The sequence below is a fragment of the Dicentrarchus labrax genome, unplaced genomic scaffold (assembly GCF_905237075.1).
Source record: "Dicentrarchus labrax unplaced genomic scaffold, dlabrax2021, whole genome shotgun sequence".
Classification (NCBI taxonomy): Eukaryota; Metazoa; Chordata; class Actinopteri; family Moronidae; genus Dicentrarchus; species Dicentrarchus labrax.
This window is the reverse complement of record NW_026136712.1, coordinates 13484924-13506621: the sequence shown is the minus strand read 5'-3', so window position 1 is coordinate 13506621 and position 21698 is coordinate 13484924. Positions and strand designations below refer to the sequence as shown.

Sequence of the window (21698 nt, the reverse complement as noted above, 5' to 3'; positions counted from 1 at the left end):
GATAAACACGTACAAGTAGTTGAGATTGTTAACAAGTAGTGAGGGAGCGCTTGTCCATTTATAGCCATGACAACAGAGTGATATAGTGGTCAATTTTATATTAATAATAGATCATCTAGAGTAATAATAGAATAACAATTTAGATAATAGGTTCAGCAAAAGTTTTCTCCGTCTTCGTTTCAATTTGGTTACACAGTCAAAGGTTAATATTCAAGTTAAATCCTCTGACCCGGACTGTATGGATGGTGTTTTGACTCCAAGGATCAAGCTGTTTTCAACAATTCAGGGCCAGTGACGGGAAAGATCCTTTTTATCTGGTTATTTGAGGGATGTTTTTCTTTGGGACGTTTAGTTTTTTGCTCAACAATCGTGTTTTATTTGCATCTTGCTGGGATTGTTTCATTGAGCTGAAAGTTGCAGCTGAGCGCTGTTGGCATGGCAGTGAGATGTGTACTAAGCCTTGAGGCGTACCAGATGTAAACAATGAAGCAGAAGAAACACAATCACCAGCAGGGATAATGAGGAATGGTCCAAAGCTGTCCCAATTTACTTTAGCCTGTCGAATAAAAAGGCCATTGATGGCATATAATGTGTAAATGTGAGAAGCACAGTTTCCGTTTGCCATTTTCAGGGAAATCAATAACAGAAAAACACATTTCCATGGAGTAAAACCACAGTGAAGCGAAGTTGGTCTTCATCTTTGTCTCAAATTCTGTCTGTGTCTCTTCTCCTGCTTGATCTCCATCTTTGTCAGTTGTTGTTCCTCTCTCTGTACCTTTTTTTAACATTTATCCTTCCTCTCGTGCCTTTGTTGCTCAATTTTCCATTCTGCAACCCTTTCTCTTGCTTCACGTTTGCCTTTCCTTCTTTCTTTTTTGAAACTTCCACTAGCAGTTGCACAACATTCTGCGAGGGAAAAGCTCCTCTTTTCACCAGCAGGTTTGATTGACAGCACCCCTTGCACACTCACCAGTAAGTGTGTGCGTTTGTGGGGGTGCATGTGTCTTGGCATCAACCTGTGTCTTTTAGAAGTGTAATTGCAGCATTTGGTCCTTCTTCCCTGGGCCATAAGCGCATTTGTGTGCATTCATACACACACACACACACACACACACACACACACACATGTTTTCCTATGTGTGTGTGTGTGAATGCTGCTTCGAGGAAACAGAGCAACAAAACCAGTCCAAAGGTTGCGAAAGAGCTCTCACACTGATTCATCAGAGGAGTGCAGGCAGACGTGCATTCACTCTCTCTCACACACACACACACACACACACACACACACACACACACACACACACACACACACACACACACACACACACACACACACACACAGGGGTTGTGTGTTGACTTAAGAGTTAATGAATGGATGATTGAGGGCTGCAGGGGTTGGGGAGACCAGTGCCGTGGAAACAACCCCTCTTTCCCAGGAAGGGAGTATAGAACAAGAGTTAGAGACAAAGAAAGGGATAGAAAATGAGTGTCTCAGAGACAGAATGAAATTCAGATTGTGTGTGCAGAGAGCCGAGGGGGCCACGGGGCGAACTACTTGAAGCAGAAGTATTCTAAGCGCCAATAAAGCAAGTAGCATGTACTTGACAAGGACCCAAAGGGAAAGAGAGAGGGAGAGAAGCAGCTGTTGGAGGAGGAGAGTAAGACAAAGAAGGAGCAGGGGGCTGTCCTTACTTGCTCTTCAGTGTGAGGACTGTATGTGGGAGGAGGCAGAGGGAGAGCAGGAGAAAGAAGAGGACAAGAAAGGAAAAGAGCAAGCAGGGAGTAAAGCAGTATGTTTGGTGTGTAAGGAGATAAACATACATCTGAAAAGTGTGTGAGTTGTTTTGCATAGTTGCAGGCAGCCTCCTCTCTTGCCTCCTCTCCTCTTTCTACTCCTGTGCTGCACAACTTGGGCTGAGGGACCATGCAGCAGGGGTTGACTCTTCCCTGGCTCACTGCTCTCCTGCTGGGGCTGATGGGGCATCTGGTGCGAGGCTCAGACTTCCAGCATCACCGCTACGAGGACATGGTGCGAGCCCTGTTTGCAGTGCAGAGCGAATGCCCCTACATCACACGCATTTACAGCATCGGGCGCAGTGTAGAGGGGCGCCACCTTTATGTGCTGGAGTTCAGTGATAACCCGGGCATCCATGAAGCATGTGAGTAACACCTGGTTCAGTGTTTGACAGTACAGTGTGGATCGGTGTCTTACATTAAAAGTCAATTAATTATGCCAATCTGTATGTCAGCAATACTAATACATTTGCACAGTAGGGATTAATTTATAATTACTTGCAAACATACAGCAAATTCCAAGTTAATATATAATATTCAATCTTAATCAAAATGTTAAAATGTGAGTTTCTACATGACAGTAAGCTCACACTCTTGTCAAATCCCACTAAGCAACTTCTGAAGCTGATAAATGAACATGGTTTAATGTTCTAGTGGTACACAAAATAGATTTTAAATGATTATGGATTTAAAATGCACAGGCCCTGTCATTGGCGGCCCATTTGTTTTGCTCTTCTTGCTTCTTCTTGGGAGTGAGAACATAGCTGGCAGGAGACAGAGCAGTCTGTGGGGGCTCTGGTGTTTTTTTTCTGGAAGAGATGAAATGCAAGCTTTCGATTTAACTGTCTGAAGCTGATTTACTGTGTGGCTTAATAGTGAAGAAGGAAAAAGAGGAGTTATCCCAAGCTGGCTTCTTTGATAAACATCAGCGACAAGAATCTGTGGAAAACTCCGAAGTGAAAGACAAAAGGCAAAAGTGAAAGAATTGAGTGAACATCTGTGATCCATTTCAATTTTGCCATCCAACCACTGAGAAAATGTGTGGTGTTATTCAAAGCTGAGCAGATGACACAGAAGTTCACTTTGAATCAACAAGGATTTAACCCTGAACCCGCTCTTTCAAAAGCTTTGCCCCCCCCTCCTAACTACTGAATCAACTCTCCAGGTGTTTATTTTGCATATCGGTTGCAAATTGGAAAATCATAACCTTGTCATAGCTTGTTTCTATTGAAAACAGGCCAAAATGTCACATTCATGTAAGTGATTTTGAAGTTTATTTTCATTCTTGAATTTTTAATGAAAACTCTTTGGTGGCGGGGGGGGGGGCTTTTTTTATCTACATTTGCACACGTAGGGGCTTCCTTCAGTAGAATAGAAGGATGTGTGACTGTTCTTTTGCAAGATGACCAATGGTGAAAAACAGGAACCGTGCACTTCACAGTGGGGAGTGACCTGAGGTCTTGTCTGGGTCAACCCTCTTGCACCCTTTAGGAAGTTCATGTCTTTCACATGCTGCTGAGTGTGTGTGTGTGTGTGTGTGTGTGTGTGTGTGTGTGTGTGTGTGTGTGTGTGTGTGTGTGTTTAAAGCAGAATGGGAGAGCCAACACTGTTTTCTGAACCTGAGGCCAGTTGGCCCTGTGTTAAAGAAAAGGAGGTGAATTGCAGCGCCCAAGCTGCCATTTGGGTGCCTGAAGCAATTAGTGAAGGGTGTTCATAAATTTGGAAGTATCTGCTCACCCACACAATACCCCACCCCCAAATAACCCACTCTTACTTCTTCTCATGAAAAGTGCAAACAAATACAATAATGCAGAGTTATGTACCAGGCACCACCTTTAGCTTAAAATCATAAAGTAAGGGCACAAGGCAGCATTATTTTAGCATTCGCCCCAGTGTTCAGCAGTAGCTCTGTCAAGCTGCACCGTTTGGGGTTCCTTAGGTCTATCAACGCTGCAGCAGTGATTAATGAAGGGACCCCTGGGAGGAGGGAACCCTATACAGAGAGGGAGACTGTTTGGATAGGTGGTTCACCCAATCAGTGACAGATACCCATAGGAATGTCAGATGAACTTATCCAAATAATTCAATCAGTCGTAATCAGACTCACTCCCCTCACCTTTGTCAGAACTTTGAGACCTACCATATCAAGAAATTAAAGAAATGTGAAAAAAATTGAGGGTTAGTAATTATTTTGAAGCGAGACTATGCGTCTTTTGAAAGACAAAAATAGCAAAATCTTCCTATTTAAAATAAAAAGTTAAAACCATAAGCAATAAAACCCTGAACATACTGAAGGGTTTTACCACTACAGCGTTACTCGGTCTGGCAGCTCATGGTGGCAAGTCATGGCGGTTAGTTAAAGGGCAACTCCACCACATCAGAGTTTGTTCACAGATCATTGGGAGTACTACTGCATATGCGAAAAAAGTCTTTCATGGGTCCAGAGGGAGCTGTGTTAAATATGGTCAATTTCCTCAAGTGATGTCACTTGAGTCAGTCTGGGGGACGTGAAGTACTAAAGAAGTAAGCTTCCCAGACCTCTGTAGCTCATTCCTCATCTCTGCTTGAGGCTAGCGGCTTGAGGTGGTAATAGCATAAGATACACAAATCTTGCGACAGAACTGTTGGTGATTGAGTTGCATTGTGGGTAATGTAGGCACCATACTTTATCAAAAAAGGCAAAAATATAGAATACAAATAAAAATAGCTCTGGTTCTGCTGTATAGATCTTGCTCCTTTTTTAACTGTCCATCGTGAGTCTGACAGCGGTATCAGAGTGCACTGTTAGATTAGTGGAGTATCCTTTTAGCTAACATTAACAAACTTTAGATAGATATTGTAGTCCGTTTGCATAATGACTCTTGTGCTATTATATCATGTTTCCGCGTGACACATTTTCAATGATTTTATCACAAAAATACATAGAGACGTAAACACAGTGTACCTAGCAAGGAGACTTTTGTTGCTCCCTGTTTGCAGTGGTGATGTATTTAAAGCTACTGATGAGAGAGAGAAGAGAACTTTGGTAAATGAGGGCAAATTGAATCTGCCATTATCTTGTAAGTGCCGTTTATGGTGGCAGTGGCTGCTGTCGACCTAAGGTTACATTGATTTAATAAGTTATAGAATTTGCTTTATAAGTTATGTGTTGATAAATTAAAATGTAAAACCTGTAACATTAAGAAACTCAATCTGCTGGCATACAGAAAAAAAACAGAGGTTCAATTAAAAACATGAAAAAGACTACCTAGTGATTCTGTGCTTTCATGCGGTGAGTGAGCGAGCTCATATGTGTGTATGTATGTGTGACCATGCTCAGGCAGTCATTTTAAATGTCACGCTTGGCAGCTCTGTGTGGCTTTTTGACCTCATGCCCCCCTCCACCTTTCTACTTCCTCCCCAGTGGAGCCAGAGTTCAAGTACGTGGGTAACATGCATGGCAACGAAGTGCTCGGCCGTGAGCTACTCATTAAGTTCTCCCAGTTTCTCTGCGAGGAGTATCGAGCCGGAAACCAGCGGATCACAAGGCTGATCCATGACACGCGCATCCACATCCTGCCCTCCATGAACCCTGATGGCTACGAGGTGGCTGCCAGACAGGTAATGTACACCCTGACATACATGTGAGCTCTGGGCTTCCACGTGCCAAAAGAAAACCAGAGAATATCACCCACTGGGATGCCTTTGGCTGTTTTTCTTCAGCAATCATTTGCCACTTGTGGAGAAAAGGTTTCCACAATTTTCCTTGATTGTGTTCTTGCCAGTGGAAATGTTAGAAATGTTAAAGTCCCTCAGGAAAACTTAACACCTGCAAGTTAAATCACAGCAAACACAACTGACTCCATCAGGTAAAATGCTGTATGTCTGAAGGTATGTGTGTCTGTTTATAGCCATTAGAGACAAACAACCAATAGCCAAAAATTTTTTTTAATTAAATCTTCCACTGTTTGCTAATATCTGTAATAATCTCATCTGTCAGCGCCCTGAGCCCCTAGCTTTCTACCGGGGGGTAATTATATGGTCCGTAAAACAACAGACACACATGTGCACAATCTCTTCGACACACTAATTGTATGTCCTGAGGAGGCCAGTTGCGAATGACAGTCCCTCTCTTTGCCACTCAAGTGCACATAGCACTATAATTTTCTGTTGTTTGGATGTAGCAGTGTCTGGACACAATGGGAAGGCTGCTTCATTTCCCAGCATCCTAGAGGGCTCCCGATGAGCTTCTAGGAAAAAAACAACACAAATATTGTCTTTCATGCTGATGGCGTTAGAAAATGTAAGATTTTGGTGGTTCCATTCATAGTTCAGTCAGGTCTTTCAGTTGTCTTGCAGCAGGTAGAAGCCTGCACGAGACATATCGTGCAAATCCAAGAAATTCCTATTTTGGAAAATATTTTGGACTTGCTCTTGATGACAAAAAAAGAAAAAAGCCAGAGTGCAGTTGCCTAAGTCTGTAAATGTATATTAAAAGTGATACTCAATGATAAAAGGTGCTATTTAGAGTCAAGTGAAAAAAGAGGCAAACACGAAAGAAAATTCCAAGGCATTCTGAGTCTTGAGTTTAATAGAAACAAGAGTCTAGAGCCATGCTAGTGGTGCAGAGCCAAGCGTTGAGCTACATCCTATCGTCAGCATAGTGACATGCTCAGAAAGACAAGGATAAGTTTATGTTTACAGTAGCAGGTATATTGTTTACCATCAGTTAGTTTACTGTGTTAGCATGCTGACATTTACTAATCAGCACTAAACAAAAAGTACTGCTGCAGCTGAGGCTGAAAGGAATGTCTTGTGTTTTTTTGGTGTTTTTCATAAACCAAAGGTATTGAACAAGTTCAAAATCCATCCTAATGGTGGCGATAGAGGAAAAAGTTAATGGACCACCAAAGTCAATATGGGGGCCGTGGCTATCTGTACCTAATTTCATAGCAATCCATCCAAAAGTTGTTGACACATTTCCCTCAAATGCACAGATGTCAACAATGATACCAATCTTTCAATATTGTATCTGCCAATAATATTATAGACGTTTTACTAGTCAGGACTCTGAGTGTCTTGGATTTTTCTCTTGTTTGTGGAGTCTAACACCCTTTAAAGGTTTTGGAAAGGATCTGAGTTTAGAGTCCTAAAAAAACAAAGAAGTCATTGTGAATTAAATGTTATATCCATAAAAAAAACCTGTTGGAAAACAACGTACTGTTGTTACACTGCAGATTGCCTGTGCAGTTTGTGGAATACACAAACTAGTTTTCCTTTGCTGCTTCCAAGCAATTTGGAATTACTTGAAAAACTGCATCTTAAAACCCAAGAAGCCAAAATAATTCACTCACTGACTCTGCTTGGAAAAAACAAGGTGACCCAACAGTATTTGCTGTTTGAGAAACTTGATATTTATTCTGTGGGTCAACAGGGTCCAGAGTTCAACGGCTACCTGGTGGGTCGAGGGAACTCCAGAGAAATCGATTTGAACCGGAACTTTCCAGACCTGAACGCACTCATGTACTACTATGAGAAGACCAACGGACGAAACCACCACCTGCCCTTGCCGGACAACTGGGAGCAACAGGTCAGAGCTACTGGATAAACACACAGGAGACACAAGACTCCGTTTATCTACGTATATGTGTCTGAAAATAAATGTATGTGCAGGTTAAAGAGAAAGAGGGAGAGAGGAACATGGATGAGTACATTTCTCGTGTGTGTGTGTGTGTGTTGATATGGAGCTGAAGAATGAGCGAGTGTTACATAGTTGAATTATCTTGGCTTTAACTTATGTTGACATAAACGAATGCATGAGATTGTATTGGATCAGATTCCACTGCCAGCTGAGCTTTTGCTAAATAAAAAGAAACTGCCCATAAATTTAAACAGTAAGTAGACCCCATAAATCTCTTGGTAGTCCGTCTGCTTGTGTGCGCCTGTATAGTCTGACCCATTTAAGTGGGTGTGTTTGCTTATCTTACTGTAAAACCTATATCTCCTCATATAAACGGTGCTTTTCTACCTCTGGGTCAGAAAGAGGCCGCTCTCCTTTGTGCAAAATGGCAGCCTTACTGGTTCTGACGCACAAAAGCACAAAAGCATCAGTGAAAATATCCCTTTCAACCTGGATAATAATATGGGTCAGAATATTTTTATGTTTGCTATTAGTTTTGTGGATTTGTGGGATACTGAGCTCATAATAAGCTTTGACATTTTTTAATGATGTCAGTTAGGACAATCGAATAAAGTTGACATACAGAAGTCCTCTAAAGCGCTCACGCTATTGGAATCATAACAACCTGACAAAGTGTATGTACTGTATATAAAGACTTTCAGCTTCAGCTAAACATTTTTGTCATTTCCTCACCACCATGAGAATTTGAACTGACCTACTCTGCCGTCTCAGAGTCTAAGTGTTACCTGCTACCTTGAGATACTGTGTGACACTCTGCATTTCACAAAGTACCAGTACCACAATGGAAAAATACTTACATTACATACAAGTAAAGATCTTGCATTTAAAGTATTATTAGCTAAATTTAGTAGGCTATTAAAAGTAAAAGTACTTGTGACCCCTCCAAAGTAATAAATAAATAAATCTGAGGGGTTGTTAGATAATTAATGAGAGAGGATTTTTTTTTTGTTTTACCTTCCTTTGGATGAAACAAATATTTAAATTGAACAGTCTGAGATGTTTGGAGTGGAACTGCAACTCACATATGTGATGCAACTAGACACAGTTTTATTGGAAGGGGTCACAAGCTAAAAACACTGAAAACCACTGGTTTAATCCTTAACAATGTGTTGTATTTTAAGGTTTGATCATGTGTTGTTTTGTGTAAAATCTTATTAAGTGAAGTAACAAACTCTGTGAAGTCGAGCAGACGTATAAAGTAGCATAAAATGGAAATACTCATGTAAAGTACAGTGCTTGAGTAAAAGTAAAATCCACCAATGGTATTTCAAAAGCACAGATGCTTATACCCATGTGCTCTCTTCCAGTGGGTCGGGAACAACTGATAAAGCCCTGGTGGATATTTTTCTTCCTACGGAAGCCCCCTTATCAAGCATTGTGCTCCTTCCTATTTTTAACTTGACAGAATTACACTACGCTCTCTGAACAGTCAGGTACTGTACATGCAACTGCATGTTCTATCCATTAAAAATGAAAAGAATTAGACTCTGTATAATTTATTTAAAAAACATGCTGATGTATTGCATTTGTGGCTCAGCTCAGATTGGTTGTATTAGAGACACAGTTCTGTTCTGGGTGACTGTATTTCACTGTGCACTTATTATCTGAGATCACTGCAGTGTAAAATGTAGAAACAAGGGAAGGATGAGAGCGTGTGCTGTCAAACTATTGCTAATAGTCGGCTGAAAAGTACATTTTAAGTATTAAGGTCAGATCCTCGGGGGTGTCTCATCTGCAGTCATCTTCGACAGACACTAAAAGAGCTACTGTTCAAGGTTAATTTCCTCAAAAGGAAATTGGCCTGCTCTTTGGTCCCTCCTGCTTTAAACCACTTTGTGTTATTACAGCTGGATTGTATAATGTCTCTGAAAATATGTAATTTATATCAAAAATCAATATCAAATATATATATAACAGTGTTTGTTTGCGTAACATTGTAACACTATTGACCAGATTAGGCTTATATGAGTGATTGTGCAATAGTAATGTTAACAATATTATTACAATGAGATCATCAATCAAAATTAATGATAATACACTTTGTAAAGAAATTAAAATGACAAGAAATAATACACCTTTAATAGAGTAAAAAAAAGGGAATTAAAACAATAATAAAATAATGTTATAACTTTACCTGAAGGAATGTATAACATTCACAGATATCTGCAGTTTTTACATTTATTCTAAACTTTTTGAAAAAGTATATAAAACACAAATCTTGGAAACAACAGAACACGGGTCTATGCTGGCTAAACATGTCTATTCACTGATAAATACTGTACACAGAGCCACTTAAATCAATGTACACTAATACGCTGCAGCTATAAACAGTAACAAAATCCCAAATCTTAACACATGTGCAGTGAGTGAGATGAGGAGTGCCTAATTGCCTCTAAGTAAAGTCAGGAAACCATCATTGAGCTACCTCTTTGAAAAAGAGGGGTGGTTGATTTTATTATTACACATCAGTAAAGTTTTTATTAAGATTTTGTTCCCAAGCAAGGGACAGCCATTGATTTCTTACTTTTTCTTACTATTTCCTAGTTCCTGGGCTGCAAATGTGTTGAGAAAACTAAAACACTGGTCTTCCCAGTGGCAGGCTGGCTGTCTACCCACATGACTGCCTCCTGAAAGGCAAACACAAAAGAGTAACTGTGCCACTGTTACAGATACTTCATTCATGCTGGTCAGGATTACATTCTCAACGGGGCTACATGAAGCCACAAACCCCTGTGCTCGCCTGCAGCCTCAGCTATGCTACATTTTAACTAGGCAACTGATGATGTTTCATCCAGGGTTTAATAAAAGAAAGAAACACTTTTTTCCTCAGGATAAGAGACTGTTCTACAAAATAATGCAAAAGTGAAAAACAATATGTTTATAGGCCGGCAGACTAAACTTAAGGTAGCTGCAATAACTGACAAATGTACAAACTCAGGTACTACTTTTGAAAACATAACTTTAATCTTCAAATCTTGCAGTAAACTGGACAAAGGGGATCGGCACCGTCTCTGGTCTCAGAGTCTCCCAGTGTAGTTGTGGTTTTTATTGGTGGAGTCCACTCAGGAATCCATTTTTATGAACCACAGACTGTCAGCAGGGTCTGAAACTTATACAGCCTCTGAATAAGAGCCCACTTCACACCATGAACTTGACAGTTGATTGGCATGCAGAGACATAATGTCATACAGTGTGAAATCTAACCTTGAATTGTCTGAATGATCCAGAATGTGTGGGTTTAAAGCATGCTATTCTTTCTGTCTGAGATATGATCATCAGTGTGCGAGTATGTCCTTCATGTGTAACCCTACACCAAGGTGACAGCTCTGACTACAAAGCACGCATGAGTGTATATAAAGATCCACAGACAATAAACACCCGCCAGTCCTGAAAACAGAAGTTTGCGCTCAAGGCCAGTAGTCCCTGATCGGCCTGATTATCCTTCAGTTGAACCAGACTGTGTTTATTGTGCTGCATACCTTATTCAGGGGGAGGTATTACTTCTTGTCTCCATGCGTGATATATGGGTAAGAGTGTGTGAGGATAGTTAACGCTGACAGAGAAAATAAATGGCATAATTTAAAGGTAGCATTGCATGAGAGATGCTTTTGAGTTACGTGCGTGGCATAGGATCCTGTGTTTTTCAGAATGAGATACATAAATTAACATGAGCAGCCTTATGTAACCTTTAAAATAACCTTGAAACTAACAGATATTTTACATTGAAGTGCATATTGTACATTTGCCCTAAAATGTAACTGTTGTGTTTTCATCCTTTCAGCTTTTACTTAAATCTTGCAAACTTGTCTTTCTGCCTGAATTCCAGACTCAGAAGAGATGCATTTTAATAAATGCAAACCATGCTTGATTCATTTAGATAAAATGAGATATACTGAAGCGGAGGATGAGGGAGAACGTGCACTGCAAGTAAAGCTGATGAATCAATTTATGGGCTTGAAAAAGGCAGAGGATACCTTGAAGGATTAATCATGGTTTCCCAAAGATAACTCTGGTTGCTTAAAAATGAAAAGAGGAAAACAAAATCACAGAGAAAATACTTGCATGTTCTAAAGCAGAGAAAACCAGGAGTTGTCCGCATAACCAGACAAGCAGAGAAGCCAGTGGTTCTGGGTGAAAAGAAAACCAGATGTCTCCAGTCCACTAATGTTGTTTGGGAAAAGAGCGGGATGAAGTGAAGGTTATGTGTAATAATATCAATAACCAGACAATATAAATATGTTTGACAGGCGCAAAGAGTGCACTGGACAGTTTAATTCATTGTATAAAAAGGTCCATATGCCGTGTACTTTGTCCTGTAACTACATCAGCCCTATAAGATACTTTCTATATAACTTTCTCACAGGTTGAACCAGAGACTTTGGCAGTCATAAAATGGATGCAAAACTACAATTTTGTCCTGTCAGCCAACCTCCACGGAGGAGCTGTGGTAGCCAACTACCCCTTCGACAAGTCGAGAGATCCTCGCATTCGAGGGAGGAATACATATGCAGCCACTCCGGATGACAAAATCTTCAGAAAGGTGTGCTGCAGATTAAAAATTCCCTCCAGATGTTACACACATCTGAACTCATCACTGTCTGTTTTGTGTGTGTGTGTGTGTGTGTGTGTCTGTCTGTGTGTGCGTGAAAACATGTGGATGATTGGGCACGTGCATTTGTGTGTGATGACAGTTGGCGAGGACCTACTCGTACGCTCACAGCTGGATGCACAAGGGTTGGAACTGTGGGGACTTCTTTGATGAGGGTATCACCAACGGGGCCAGCTGGTACTCTCTGTCCAAAGGTAAGCAGGAGAACGTCTGCTCAACAGCAGCGAGAAGACAAAGCAACCGATAAAACAAATATTAAAACTCTAGAAACTCCACTGGAATAATGAAGAGCATCATCTTTAAAGATACTCCTCCTGATTTTGTTATAGTGTCCAACATTGCCCCCTAAATTCCTTTGAGTTTCATCCATGAACTGTGTAGAGTTTCAAACAGTAAAGTGGGAGGATAAACTAAGTTGAAGAATGAATGGTCACACTGTATTTTATATACTTGATTTTCAGGATTTTAATCTTGCTGACTGTTATAAGAGAAGATTGACACATTGGCTGAATATGAAGCTACCACTAGCAGCCAGTTAGCTAAAAAAAGGAACTTGACATTTTTACACTTTAAGTTTGAAGTTAGTTAGTAAGCTTTGTAGTAATAGTGGTAATAGTAGATAGTAACTGAACTTTAGAAGTGTTGGTTAAGCCAGCCTTCCTGCGGGTGGTACTTCAAATTTAACATACAGACATGAGAGTGGATTCAATCTGCTCATCTAACTCACACTAATAAAGTGAATTCCACAAAATGTCACACTGTCTTCAAAAGGCATTCAGACCTTTTCCCTGTTTGCTTCCATAGAAGCATTGATTAATAATATAGTATGCTGCAGCACTGGATACACACATTGACTGAGTGAAAGAAAGGCAAGTGTGTAGCGCTGTGCACAGCCGTACACGCCAGATACAGAGATGGAATTTAACAGCCACAAAAAGCTCAATTTCTCTACCAGCACCATTAAGCACAATACTGACTCACTACGTACAAAACAGACTGTTCCCTGGTTAAGTGCAAAATTCCAGTGTGTTGGAGGATGTCCATTATTCTTCCCTTTCTAAAGAAAGACAAGGCCACCTGCATGAATGATGGCAGGCGCTGGCATGGACTACAGCATGAATGACATGCCTTGAGTGGCTTGCAAGGCAAGCTTTCCCAGTGTCGTCATGAACCCTCTGACTCTCTCTGAGGACTTTGTGCTCTCCTCTTGCCTTTAACCTTTTCACCCCCTGTACACCAACAGCTGCACTTCCACTGACCCCTCAGTTTAGTTGCTCAAGTTTGTAAATGACAAATTGCAACCTTAGGGACTTCACAGAAATGATTAGTTATGTCCCTGACAGTGGTAAAAACTGTTACGGGTGGGACACAACGCAACACACAGTGTGTAATGGCTGCCTCGCTGAACTGCTGCGTCTCACACACCTGTGGTGTCCACACAAAGTGTTTCTGCTGCTAGCTCTATCTTTCTACATTAAGTTTGCCTTTGATTTGAGTTAAAAAAAAAAAGTCATGTTTTTTACATGACTGTGACATATTCTACAGAAATAGACATTGAAACTGTAGTGAAAATATTTTATTGAATAATTTTCCCATAGTCCCTTACCACTGCAAATGGGAGAAATTCAAATCCACAACATCATCCCCTCTGGTATAGTATTCATCTGCCACAGTGGTTTTAATCCTGTCTGGCAAATGGATGATGAATGAAAAATTGCTGATGACACCCATCAATACAGGAAAAATCATTAATATTCCCATCAGTCATTCTAATGGTGCTGCATAACTCAAATATACTTTCACAGGGATGCACATAAACACATGCATAAGCCTTCTACACATATTTGTTTTTTTCCCCAACCTAATTTTACTATTCAAGTGCTAAAGCCAACAAATAGTGCTATACTGGAGCAATCCCTAATACTTGAACATACACTTTCAGTGTGTTGACTGTATTTTTAATCAAGTGTCATCCAATATGTCCTGTCTTGGTGCAATTAAAATGTTCTACCCTGAATCTAGTGTCAGATTTACTGTCCTCCAATTGCACCTTCAAAATAAAAACAGTGAATATTTGAGGTTTAATTTGCATTCTTGTGTACCGTGAAAGTAGCCAGAGTGCTTAGTGGAGCTGTTATTAGGGTTTGGTTTAATATAGTATTATTTACTGGCATTGGCCACCTACAGGCCATTCGGAGTTATACGAGCTTAGGTACTGGCAGGCAAGTCCTCATCCTCCCTCGTTTTGGTTTATGAGTTGTGAAACTTGTGAAACTACAGCACACCAAGTTCTTTCAACTGTCTGGGCATGTATTCGATTTCAGCTCAGTTAATCTGTAACTGCAATAATAACAATACCCACTTCTTTGATCTGTAAGTCCTCGTCTGGGCTGGCCTGGCTTATTCTTTGGAATGTGAATCTGTGGAGCTTTTTGGTTGAGTCATGCAAGCTTTTGAATTGGATGGAAACGCCTACAGTCTCATTTAGTAGCAGCATGTTATGTTTATTCTAACAAGTCCTTTTGCTCCAAGTGTTATGTAGCATGGTAAAAGTGCTGTAGATAAATGTTCTTACATGTCTGTCACAACAGCAAAATGATGTGGTTTGGAACAATTCTGCTTGACCATAAAATAAGTGTTTTTTTTTAAATGAACAGAAACGATAAATCACATCAGATCCTTACAAATCTGAACAAACCTTTTAAAAGAGAAACTAAATCCCCATGTAAACCACTCTATAAACCACACTGGGAACCACTGATATGACAAATACGTCCCGTTTCTGAGATCTTCGCCTGAAATGTAAAGAGTCTATTTCTGTGTTTTAGGCATGCAGGACTTCAACTATTTGTACAGCAACTGTTTTGAGATTACCCTGGAGCTGAGCTGTGATAAGTTTCCTCCGGCATCAGCACTGCCCAGAGAATGGCTGGGAAACCGAGAAGCACTGGTTTCATACCTTGAACAGGTCAGAACACACACACACACACACACACACACACACACACACACACACACACACACACACACACACACACACACACACACACACACACACACACTCCTTATTTGGCAAATTACTGTTAAGTCATTTACAACTTGATGCACACAGACCTACAGTTACATACAACCCCCCTGCTACCAGCCCTGAATCCAATACCCTGCTTTCTTGTAAGTATTGCCTGGGATTCCCTGAATAAAGTGACTTAAACTGAGCTGCATGAAATTCAGTGTAATTTAAGTAAACTGACTTCTGCCTTCCCGTCAAGCATGAAAAGAGACCTTGGTTTGAGGACAAAATGTCTTATCCCAGATTATCTGAGTACCAAGGGGGAATAGTGATGCATTAAGCCCTAAGGGAGAGCTCAGACACGTATACCTTATTCTGCTGCACTGATCAAACAGACCAAACTGAGACGGCCTGCAGATAGTGTTCTAGTCTTGTTTTACTGTATGTGTGTTGCAGACCACAGGGCTGAGGAAGGTTAATAAGGTCTGAGGTAAATGCAGTTTCTGACTTGAAATCAATGCAGCATTCAAACCCAAAGCTATCGATGGTCACACGTACCCGACATGCTGATATTAACATGTTTTACATATTCTGGGTGGCACAAGCGGCCGCCTTATAACTCAGCCCTAGAAAACTTATATCACGTACTAAAAATCCCATGTAAAACATACACATATTCACACACATACAGATTCAAATTATGGAAGTAATAATTGACCACAGTATATGTATGTATGTAATTTTACATTTGTAGTCCTATGATTATGTATTTCATGTTTTTGTTTGTGTTTTTTGTAGATTAAATATAAATTGTGTGTCTCTTTTAAGGCACAAATGGCATGATCTGTTAAAGAAATTAAAGTGAGAATCTGATAAAATTAAATGGAAATGTGAATATTTAAAAGTAACATAGCTGTGTTTCTACTTTTCCAGGTGCACCATGGGATAAAAGGCATGGTGTATGACGAAAACAACAACCCTATCGGCAATGCTGAGATCTCAGTGGCTGGCATCAACCACGATGTGACCTGCGGTGAGAAGGGGGTGTCAGTTCATTGTTATACACATGTGGTTGTTATTTCCTGGGAGTTGCTTACTCTTTAAAAGCAGTGTTGAAGACGTGTGTGAGTATGTGAGGTCTGTGCTAAATGATCTGCTAATGTCCAGGCTGGGGATGCAGAGTGTTCAAACTTGTTGTAAAATCTTAATCACAGATAGAGAGTGAAGTCAAAGTGTAGGGCTTTGGGCTTCTTGGAAAGAAGTCCAGCTCTCAACAATGTCAGAAAACTTTTCTTATAGCTGAATTTTATTGTATTACCACAATGAAAAGGAAAAGTGCAGTCAGTCCCCACACTGGAATGGAACAAGGCACCCTCTAGTGGTCAAAGGTGGAAATTAACTTAATATTACAGACTGCATGCACTGTATCTGCTTGTACTCAAGTACTGTACTAAGTTAATTTCTGTAGTACTTACTTACTTGAGTATTATCATTTTATGGTACTTTGTACTCTACTGCATTTTATTTTTTAAATCTGACAGCTTTAGCTACTACTTACATACATCTTTAAAAACCTGTAATGAACAATCTGATGCATTATTATACAGTCAATTGAATCAACATATACTATTTAAAATAGATAAAATCAGGTCCACCTTTTTTGACTACATTATTAAAATTTTGTTTACATATCAACGGATCCATAATATTATCCAATAGCATAATATGTAACAAAACTCTGTCATTTTACCTGAATAGTGGGTACTTTTACTTTTAGACTTTAAAGGGTGACAGGATGATGATCAACACTATTGCAAGTGTAACAGTATCACAGGTAGGTAAGAGTCATCAAGTCAGCACACTCAATATCAGTTACACAACAATATCCACTGTAACTTAGCTAACATTTGGTAACATTAATCACCATGTGCTACTGGTCAGACCAGGCCAAATAAAGCTATAGCAGTAAAACCCCAGAGTGTATGATTTTGAATTACATTTTTCATTTGTAAAAGGTAGATTGTGTTAGTTCTACTTTGTTAGAGTTACATAGTCTAAAGTAAACTCTGCTGATATAATTTTTTGAAGGCAGGGCTTGTAACTTCTACTTAAGGATCTCAATATTTCTTCCACTTCCCATTTTTTCCCATATGTGCGTCCCTCTAGGACTGGATGGCGACTATTTCAGACTTCTGTTACCGGGTACCTACACCGTGACAGCATCTGCCCCAGGTTACATCGCCTCCACCAGCACTGTCACAGTGGGACCAGCTGAAGCCATACAGGTGTGTTTCTATGTGTATGGACGGGGCATAATGTATATGGGTGCATAAGACAAGAATGTATTAGCTGATTCACACACTTCTAGTAAGTAGTTCAAATACACGTTTAGAAAACCCCAGATAGGGCTTATGTTTACTTTTGCATGTTCTTCTGGGGTGGAAATGTACTCCTTGTTGCTCACTCACACCTTGTTCTTCATCTCTTCCCTTGCAGCTTCATTTTTACTTGAAAATGGCACCAAAACAAAACCTGAAAGTGAAGCCCCACAACGGCAAGAAGAACTTCTCGTCTCCCAAGGCCCCCTTAAAACTGGGCCCTAGATGAGACATGGACAATAATTTAGACAACACACAAACGTATATCACGTACTGAAAATCCCATGTAAAACCTACACACATTCACACACATACACATACAAATTATGGAAATAATAATTGACCATAATACACCTATGTATGTAATTTTACCTTTGTAGTCCTATGATTATGTTTTATGTTTTTGTTTGTGTTTTTGTTGATAAATATAAACTGTGTGTCTGTATTAAGGAAATGTTGCAATGGTGTATTTATGTAACAGTTGTTGATTTGTATGAACACAGCTATCCTGTATTTGTAAAGGACTTTTTTGGATTTTGATTATTATAATTTGATGAAAATTGAAAGTGAAAATAAAAGGATGTTTTTGCTGTCATTACTTCCCATCTCTCTAAACTGTGCTTCTGCCTTATTTTGCCTGTTTATTGTTATTTAAGGCACTTGAATTAATAAAATATTCTTTCCTTGTTCACTATAATAACATTAATCGATAATAATATATTTTTATTTTCTAGCATTTCAATTGACCATAAAACACATAAAGACTACAGGAAGTCTGAAGATAGCAAGAATAACACAACTGGACATATGAAAGCAAATTAACAAACAAACATGAAGCATGGAGAAAATCATTGAGAAAATACACACACACACACACACACACACACACACACACACACACACACACACACACACACACACACACACACACAATAGATGCACCCTGGATGCTTGCAGCAGATTATGTGACACAGTTACACTTAATGTTGCAACTGTGACTTTTACTGTATTATTTTATGGAATACTGAGCTTCAGATCCCTTTACAACTCAAACTAACTATTGTTACTTTAACCTTAATGTTGAATGAGAGTATTAATCTTATTATATTTAAAATCAGTGAACTGTTTCAGATAGCTTCTGGTCAACTGGAAATAATTCATGGCTCGCTGGAAAAATCTATTATTTCCTGCTGACCTTTCAGGATGTGTTCTACGAACGTAGAACAGTAGATGTCACTGCTGTACAAGGAAGGAAGCAAAACATGACTGTCTCTGTCCTAAAACTGATAATCCCTGAAAAATGGAATTTCCTGACTAAATGGAAGTTATATCAGGAAAAACTGTTCTTATTTAGTCCAACCAGACAAACTTCTGCTTCTGTAACCTTTCCACTATTCACCAAAGCCACTGTCAAACTTTGTCTGCTTAAATTCTTGTCATCCCTATTCAATATTAACCTTTGTACCAGAGCTGCAAGCTGATTAATCGATTAGTCAATCTACAGAAAATGAATAAGAAACTAGTGATAATGGATTCATTCATTTGTTAAGGCAAAGATGCCTAACTTTCTCTGGTTCTGTCTTCCTTCAGTGTGAGGATTTGTGGCATGCTGTGGTTTTAAATAATAGTAAACTGAATATTCTTGGACACAAAATAAAACATTTAGTGATGGGCACCTTGGGTTCTAAGATATTGTGATGGCCATTTTTAGCTGTTTTCTGATATTTAATAGACCAAATGATTAAACGAGAAGATTAATTGATAATAAAAATAATCATTAGCTTCTTATAGCCCTGCTTTATGCACTGTGCTGATTTTCAATCTGCAGAACAATAAAGTCCAGCTGACACTTCATTTACAGTCTACAGTTTAACATGCAGAATCTTCATCTCTAGCAATGATCTAGTGTACTTTTGGACACCTTCATAATGACTATAATAATATAACAATATTTTATTGCTGTATTCCATACTGCCAGACAGCACATGGGGACCAATGTTTGGTATTTGTAGAGTTATATTATACTGCTGGCTTTATATCGTGAACTAATTTCCCCTCTGGCAGTGCTCCGTTGTCACCATAGTGAAAGTTAAATTGTAATATAAAACACATTTTAACTTCCTGCACCAGTTCCAGGGAAGAAGAAGAACAACAACAACAAGAAAAAGAAGAAGAAGACTTAGTTTATTAATACCCCTTGGGGGAAAGTCATTTTTTTTCACTCTGTTGTTATTATTACGCACACACAGGACCAATAGCTATGCAGTTGGTGGGAGAGATGTTAGAGTTACAGAGCTGCCACATATATAGTCAGGCACCCCAAGAAGTTAGGAGTTAGGTACCTTGCCCAAGGGCACTTTGGCAGCACCCACCAGCCACCCTCTGGTTTCGCAAGCCAAGTCCCTATAGACTGAACTACTACTTGTACATTAGCGCAAAAAGAGCCATATTACAGTAATTTGATTGTACTTTACAGGAGTCTCTACTGTGCATCATCACTACAGACTAACTGAAGATACAAACCGTATTTTCACTTTCCTGTATGTGCTGAGCCAGTCCCATTATACAAAGATCTGGGAACACAACCAGAACCCATTGTATCCTATTTCAGAAACAGTATTGTGTACTGCTGATCACTGCACTGCTCTCTTTTGTTAAGAGGTGGGAAGGCGGATGATACATACAGAATAAACTGAGGTAAAGGCTGAAGTTCTGTGTTGTCACAAGACTGAGCCTCTGCCCCCTGGAGGTGGCAGCAAAGGATAGGATGACGTTTATTCGAACAATGCACAATACTGTGAATGGAAATACTTGTCCTTTCCTGAACTGAAGACGCTCTTGGCTTTTAGAAGCATTGCTGTAGTATAGACATTAGTTAGTTAAAATGTCAGATCCAAAGCTAATGTATCCTTATTCCCTATTTGAACTGATTTTATTTGTTGCTATCCTTTTAGATTCCAGTACAGTTGTATTAAAGCTTTAATTTGATCTAATTTCATTTAATCTAAGTTGGTCCTTAAAGGCTGAAAATGAAAAAAATAAAAAAATAAAAAGAAAGAAATGACTGGGGGTTTCAACGGGATGATGTTATTGGTAGACAGGAAATTCATATGACCCTGTATTTTCACAGTATGGTTCCCTGCCAAGAGAGTTATCCTCCAAACCAAAAGCAAGAGGCCCTCAACAAACTAGACTCAGTTCAGAGAGGACTGGACTTGTTTTTCCTGTGCCATTCACAAACACTACAGAATAAAACAACGGCCTCTCTCTGACAAACAGGAAAGAGGAAAGGCGCACTGCACCAGGCACTCTGTGAACTTCTGACAATGACAAAGAGGTTCCCTGAAGACAAACACAAACAATGAGGTGCGAAAGGATTATTCTATAGGTGTACTGAAGAGTTTTAACACATTTTGAGCCCAAACTGTTTAGACAAGAAAATCTACCTGCACTACCAGGCAAAATACAGCTGATAGTCTCTAAGTTGCCACTGAACATAATAATATATCCAAGAATCTTTGTGTTGTTGTTTTATGTTTTATTCATCCCAATTTATGTTAAATCACAGGTACCAGAGTGGCATATCATACATTTGATAGCAGAATATAATGAATAACAGTACTAGTCATTGAAACAATATTGGTAATATTTTTAGGGGCCATTAAATGATTATGTCAGAGAACAGATTTAAAGTAGTGGATAGTGTGTTTTTTTTCTCATACAAGTTGAAAAGAAAAGAAAAACAAAAGTGTATTTATTGCACCAGAATGACAAACAATAAAACAAAAATCCAATATGAAAAGTGAGTAATTTGACATTTGTCCTGTAAAACCAAACCCACTGTTACAATAAAACTGAATCATAATCAGTTACTGACATCAGTTCAACTCAGTCCATTATGAGTACAATCAAACTTAAAATGAATGAAAATTTCCATTTTCTGCCTACTCCAACACTTTGTCACTGCAGCTGATGTTTCTCAGAGCACACACAATAGGCCGATTGTACCACAGCCAATGTATTCTCTGCCTACAAAGCATTATAGTGCCGATCAACTGGCAGCAAATATTGAAAGACAACAACAGACCCACATACTGTTGCTGAATGAAAGTAGCCACTGTGAGAGAAGACAAAGGCCAGCATTTCATACACAGTCACTGATCTGGAGTGTTCTCAGCGGTAGTATGGGCTTGTGCATGTGTGTGTGTGTGTGTGTGTGTGTGTGTG

General features: G+C 39.5%; 1 protein-coding gene across 1 annotated transcript; it reads left to right on the top strand.

Moving 5' to 3' along the window:
• Positions 1–1694: 1694 nt before the first annotated feature.
• On the top strand, positions 1695–18069 carry cpn1 (carboxypeptidase N, polypeptide 1). Its single transcript, XM_051418116.1, has 9 exons — positions 1695–2159; positions 5198–5394; positions 7208–7363; positions 11838–12014; positions 12166–12277; positions 14912–15051; positions 16027–16126; positions 17260–17378; positions 17590–18069. The coding sequence occupies exons 1-9, from the start codon at positions 1925–1927 to the stop codon at positions 17698–17700; spliced, it is 1347 nt and encodes a 448-aa protein (XP_051274076.1). The 5' UTR covers positions 1695–1924; the 3' UTR covers positions 17701–18069.
• The last annotated feature ends 3629 nt before the right edge of the window (positions 18070–21698 follow it).

Coding starts and splice junctions, on each gene's coding strand:
- cpn1 (XM_051418116.1), top strand. CDS start 1,925: ATGCAGCAGGGGTTGACTCTTCCCTGGCTCACTGCTCTCCTGCTGGGG. Junction 5,395..7,207: donor ACGAGGTGGCTGCCAGACAG/GTAATGTACACC, acceptor GTGGGTCAACAG/GGTCCAGAGTTCAACGGCTA. Junction 15,052..16,026: donor TGGTTTCATACCTTGAACAG/GTCAGAACACAC, acceptor CTACTTTTCCAG/GTGCACCATGGGATAAAAGG.